General features: G+C 33.5%; 1 protein-coding gene across 2 annotated transcripts; it reads left to right on the top strand.

The window, feature by feature from the left end:
• On the top strand, positions 2,128 to 6,061 carry LOC107619130. 2 transcript variants are annotated; one of them, XM_016321354.2, is made up of 8 exons: positions 2,135 to 2,523; positions 3,182 to 3,248; positions 3,369 to 3,408; positions 3,537 to 3,669; positions 3,755 to 3,826; positions 4,733 to 4,813; positions 5,591 to 5,652; positions 5,727 to 6,061. In XM_016321354.2, the coding sequence occupies exons 1-8, from the start codon at positions 2,251 to 2,253 to the stop codon at positions 5,791 to 5,793; spliced, it is 795 nt and encodes a 264-aa protein (XP_016176840.1). In that variant the 5' UTR covers positions 2,135 to 2,250; the 3' UTR covers positions 5,794 to 6,061. The 2 variants fall into 2 exon arrangements, with proteins under 2 accessions (XP_020966726.1, XP_016176840.1); XM_021111067.1 differs by lacking the exons at positions 5,591 to 5,652; positions 5,727 to 6,061 and adding an exon at positions 4,932 to 5,233 and having other exon boundaries at positions 2,128 to 2,523.

Genomic DNA, 6,061 nt, shown 5'->3' with positions numbered 1-6,061 from the left:
AGCCAGAAAATACCTGAAATCACAGAAAAGCACACAAACTCATAGTAAAGTCCAGAAGAGTAATTTTTATTTAAAAACTAATAAAAACATAATAAAAACTAACTAAAATATACTAAAAACATACTAAAAATAATGCCAAAAAGCGTATAAATTATCCGCTCATCAGAGGTTTAGAGGTTCAAAATCATGTTTAGATCACAAAACTCAAGTTGCAGAAAAACAGTGCCCTACGTACGCGAACCATGTCCCGCGTACGCGAAATTGTGATTTTCCCCAACTCGCGTACACGACACCTAACCGCGTACGCGAGTCTCCTTGGCCCGAATGGTTTGCTCGCGTCGCATGCATGTGCATTCAATTATTTCCACAATTATAACAACCCCCATTCCCTCAACATTTCTCATCATCAACACTCTCAACCATTTTCAATTTAAATCACACATAATCATCATTCATACGAGCATCATCTTCATAATTCAATATTATTATTTATCATTATACTTCCTATCATCAATACTTACCATCTCAACAACACATCCCCATATCCTCCAACTCCAATATACTCATTATCCAATAATTGCACATACATACATACATATCACTCATCATATTCCCAATTTATCATCATCCTTATTCACAATCATCCATAATAAATCATCAATATTCAACATATTTCGTCAAGACAACTAATATTAACAGAATCATGCATTCTAACCTATCCTAGGTCACCTAACCTATGTTTTCATAAGACATTACATATTACATACAAGAAACCAAAATCATACCTTGGCCAATTCCTCCCTAAACCACAAAACCCTTCAAAAGTCCTTCTCACCATAAGCTCCAAGCTCCAAATTCTCAGTCAAACAAGTTCAACTTAGCATCACTTGCTCCACATCAGCAATCAACTCCAACCAATATCCAAACTTAATCTAAGATCACATATTATTACAATAATCAATATAGAATTCACTAAATTAGAAATTCACCAAGAATTATGGGTTTCTTACCTTACCCACAGCTCAAATGAATAAAATCCAACAATTTTCGCAAGCTAATTCGGTACTAAGACATCAAAATCACATCATCCTCAATACCAAAATCTCATAAATTTAAAACTAAATAGGGGAAAGTTAGGCAAGAAAAATTGGGTTTCTTACCAAATTGATTAGTGGGCTTTGAAGAGAATCCCGAGGCGAGCGCTTGGCCGCTGACGACTCATCGATCAAAGATCTAAATTGAAAGATAAGTGAAATTGAAATTGGAACAAGGTTTTTGATTCCCTTTTACTCCCTTCTTCAATTTCCCAGCGTGTTTCATTATGAAACAAGGGAAGAAGAGCTGAGGCTCTTATTAATTGTGGGCTTGGGTTGGGCCCGTTTGGCCCAATTTTAGGCCGAAATCTTTGAAATTAGTGTTAAAATTCATGTTTTAATTATCTCTATCTCATTTAACTATAAAAATTAACTTTCTAATTTCTTTAAATAATAATTAATTTATTGATTTATTATTTACTAATTACTCGGGGTTTACAAGTACACTAAAAACAAAATCGATAATCTAGAGAACAAGTACAAGTTCTAGAGGCACAAAATCAACCGTGGATGTATTAATACATTTATTTATTATTTTTTATAATATAAATAAAATATTTTCTATAAAACTAAAGAAAATAATAAATAAATGTATTGATGTATCAACGGTTGATTTTGTACTTCTAGAGCTTGTACTTGTTCTCCATATTATCGATTTTGTTCTTATACTATTGTTATGTAGGACATTTTGTTAATTATTTAATTTTGACCTCACTGTGGGACTAAATTGATGCTAAATGAAACTTTTTGGGATTCAAATAGAACACTTTAAACCTTAAAGACCAAAACAGAAATACGCTCAAACATAGGGGACCAATTTAATACTTTATCCAAAAATAAATAAATTAAATTTTTATAACTTATTTTAGTTTATCATCAAATAAAATATAAAAACACTTGTATGTGTCTTTTATCTTACTTTCAGTATCTTATCTTATTTTATTGTCAGTAAACAAATACAATCTTAAGTAGGAGATTATTGTTTCTCCACTAAAAACATTCCCTGCTTTCTAGTCTATACTCACCAAAAAAAAGAAAAAAAAAAAACTATAAAGTTCGTAAAAGAAAAAATTCCCAATTTAAAAGAAAAAATTGGGTGAAGGGGTAACGGTATGGTATCATCATCATCATCCATTTGGGTTGGCGAGACTCGACCATGTCCCTAACTCACTTCCACTTGGTCTCCCCTCATTCTTTGCACCTTCTTCACACTCCTTCCGCTCCCTCCTTATTACCTTTCAAAGCAGCAGCACCCATCTTCCTCAGCCACAACCCCTCGTTATCTTCCACTCTCTCCAGAAGGCTCTTTCTTCTTCCTTCCGTCTCCGTCTCCGTCTCCGGCATCTGGGACGCCATCACCGGCGCCGGCAACAATAATCCCCGCGATGCAGTGCTTGCCATTCGACGCGGAATGTCACTTTTCAGGCAGGTTCGTTCTCTCTCTCTCTCTCTCTATGGCACTATGCAAATAAGCTTCATTTGTTGAAGAAGAGAGTTTTTATAGAAAATACAAAGTACATGTGAGCACTTTAGAAAAGATAACACTTTCTTATTTTACTCTTTTGCTTATTACCTTACACACTCCTTAGCTAAGTCCTTTGTTTAATTTGTGGAATGCTATACTATTATATAACTCATGTTTGCTTGAATTATGAGGCAAAATATTGATTGGACATACCTAATTTTATATATTCAAGTTTAATTTGGATTTATGAGCTGGTGCTGATCTATTTAAAATACTTTTGAGATCGTGTTCTACTCAATTCCAACATGATATAAGAAATTTGAAATGTTTATAAGGATATTATTTGGAGAAATTTTTGTTTTAATGATTCGTCTCCACTTCTTGTGTCCCAGTAACAACTTCCAAATACTAGCTAAAAGTTTCACATTATTTTGGGATATGATCATGATTGCCTTTATATGAAGTACTTGGCAACTATCAACCTCAAGTTATCGTTTTGGATTGAAAATTAGGATAACTCTGTTTTCATGCTAGCATTCATAAACACTTTTGACATATTGGTAAGTGAAGTTGAACACTTTGTCGAAGGAATATATGACTTGATGCCTGTGAAATTGCGAAGGGTGATGTTTCAGGGTCTCTGGTGGAGTTTGACAGGGCAATTGAGTTGGACCCTCGTCAAAAGGCGTGTATGTTTGTAAGCATTTTGGGAAAAAAAAAAGCGTTATATCAGCACTTTGGATTGGAATGATTGTAAATTGAGTTCAAATTACATGAAATTTGGTTGTGCTCATTGTGTTTGTTACCAGATCTTTGGCAAAGGGGCCTCTCACTTTACTACCTTGATAGGTACTTACTCTACACTCTTCTCTTATTTATTTGAGTTTAATTACTATTCACATGGAATTGCATATTTATAATGTATTGCTTATGAATCTGTCAAAGGGGGACTGAATTGGATTCCCATTTTGTCGTAGATTTGAAGAAGGAGCTGAGCAGTTTCGGCTAGATGTTGCACAAAATCCGAATGATACCGAAGAGTCCATATGGTGCTTTCTCTGTGAAGCTCAACTGTATGGAGTGGATGAAGCACGGAAGCGATATCTTGAGGTGAGTCATTAATTCTGTTACTGGAATTCAACAAGAAAAACGAATATGTGAATGTTCAAGCAATTTTGTTTCTCAATCAATTCAGGTTGGCAGAGACCCAAGACCAGTCATGCGTGAAGCATATAATATGTTTAAAGATGGTGGGGATCCCGAGAAGGTGTGATTCGATGTCTTTTTAATTAAAAATTATGATGCAATTGTTCTGTTAGATATGAAAGCCATTATCAGTTTAATAGTTCAAGCTTTTTGAACTGCTGATCCTTGATGTAGCATGATAGTCTTTATGGAAAAACAGTGGAGTTTGATTATTGCAGCCCCATTCTTCTAAATAAAAGTTCTTTTTCAACATAAGGTAGAACTGGCTTGTACATTTTTAATTCTTCTAGCTCAGAGGTCCTTAAGGGAATAGATGTTTAGATATAAAATCTTTTTGTAAGTCTTGGTCTAATAGCTTAAGAATATAAAGGAGAGTGAGTACTTAATAATTTCCTAATCCTGCTTCTTTTCTTCCTGGTAACCCATGTAAACATGAAACCTTTTGCTGGATCTCAATCAGAAAGTAAAACTTTCAACTTCGAATTAGTTAAATCAAATTTGCAAATACAAACAAGCCTTTATACACTCTGGATTTACTTAATACAATTAGATGGTTTTTTTGGTTGCCCACGGTATCCCCTAACCCGACAGGTCAAGGACTAATCTAATCCATCGCAGATTTGAGCTCCATTTAAGGGTTTACCGTTGGCCAATGAGTTGCTGCATACACAAGACAGAATTTGAACCCCTAACACTTGTTTAAGCGGACGAGTGAGCTGACCACTCAACCAACTCAACTTAAGATAGTTAGAATTTAACATATAATCAGATTTCACATCTTAACAAATTTTCTTTTTCATTGTTTATAATTATTGGAACCATAAACTTTTAAGAAGGTTTATGCTACCTATCTGTCTGTACTTAGTTCCTTATACAAAAGGCTATCAAAACGTTGATATCTATGCCTGATATACTTCTTGCCTTTACAAAATGCAATCTAACACGTGCGATTTGATCTGCCTCCTAGCTTGTTGCTGCATTCTCTAGTGGAAGAACAAATGAATTCTTTTATGCTTCGCTATATGCTGGGCTTTATTATGAATCACAGGTATTTGCTTGTAACTTCTAAAACTTACATACTACGCACTAGTTACTCCATCTGAAACATGTTAAATGGCTCTGTTTAGCATAATGATTGATGCCAATATTGATAATGAAAATTTTAGATTCATCTTGCAAGCCTCAGCTATGTTGCTCTTGGATACGTATTTAACAAACAAAAATTGTTTTACATAAAAATAGGTTTTGGTACGTATTGGTTATGGCTGGGTCTGTCTTTTCTGTTCAAATTAGTTCAAAATTAGTCGTTTTGAGTACATTTTATTTATTTATTTATTCATTTTATTTCAACACTATTTAGATGTGCAATTTAAGAATTTAAGTTGACTAAAATGTTTAGTTTTTAATTTAAGATCAATTGAATTTGACATAAAACATACTTTATTAGTTAAAAAATACTATTTATTTTTAAAAATTTGTAAAATTTACTTGTATTTACCGACGTATGCGTTTTTTTTTCTTTTTTTTTTGTATCCCGTATCCATATTCGCACCGAGTACAGGTAATTCGTACAACTTAGAGCCTCACACATTCTTCTCCATAGACTAGACCTTTAGACCATATTATTAACACTGCATGATGGGTTTATATGAACATATATTCAATAAAATTGAACCTCTAAATTGGATCATGCTTACAATCTTAAGAACAAAGTTGAACCTATACTCTAATATTTTACGATAAGCTCATAAAACTTTTGGTAACACTCATTACAAAGTGCTACAAACGCAACAACGAGCATATTAATAATTTTTCCCAATTGCAGAATGAAACAGATGCTGCTAAAATTCATATGGTAGCTGCATGCCAGTCTCCTTATGGACAAAGGTTTGATTTTTTTTTCTAATTGAAACAAATGGCTTAGCTACCTGGACAGAAGATGAATCTTGTTTTTCATGCAGGTCTGATGATTACATGGCTTCTCTTTCAAAGGTTCACTGCCTTTGTCGAAATTGGGTCTTAAACTAAATTGTTCCGTTCAAGTTTATTGAGTATGTTGAACAATTGAAGGTGATGAAGCATCAGATATTTTCTATACGATGTTGATAGTATGTTGTCACTTGTCAGATTTTGTATTACAGAGACAGTTAAAATGAATTTATCATTTTTCCTTACGAAGTAGGTATGATTTCTGATAAGGTAAGGATCACCTGCCTTTTTTATTTACTAATTAAGAGATAAATTTATTAGACATCACTAGAGAAATAGAGAGTAAACATTTGTTTTGACACTACTA

This window comes from Arachis ipaensis, chromosome B09 (assembly GCF_000816755.2).
Source record: "Arachis ipaensis cultivar K30076 chromosome B09, Araip1.1, whole genome shotgun sequence".
Taxonomy (NCBI): domain Eukaryota; kingdom Viridiplantae; phylum Streptophyta; class Magnoliopsida; order Fabales; family Fabaceae; genus Arachis; species Arachis ipaensis.
Note: the sequence above shows the minus strand (reverse complement) of the source record. Positions and strands in the feature narration are given on the sequence as shown.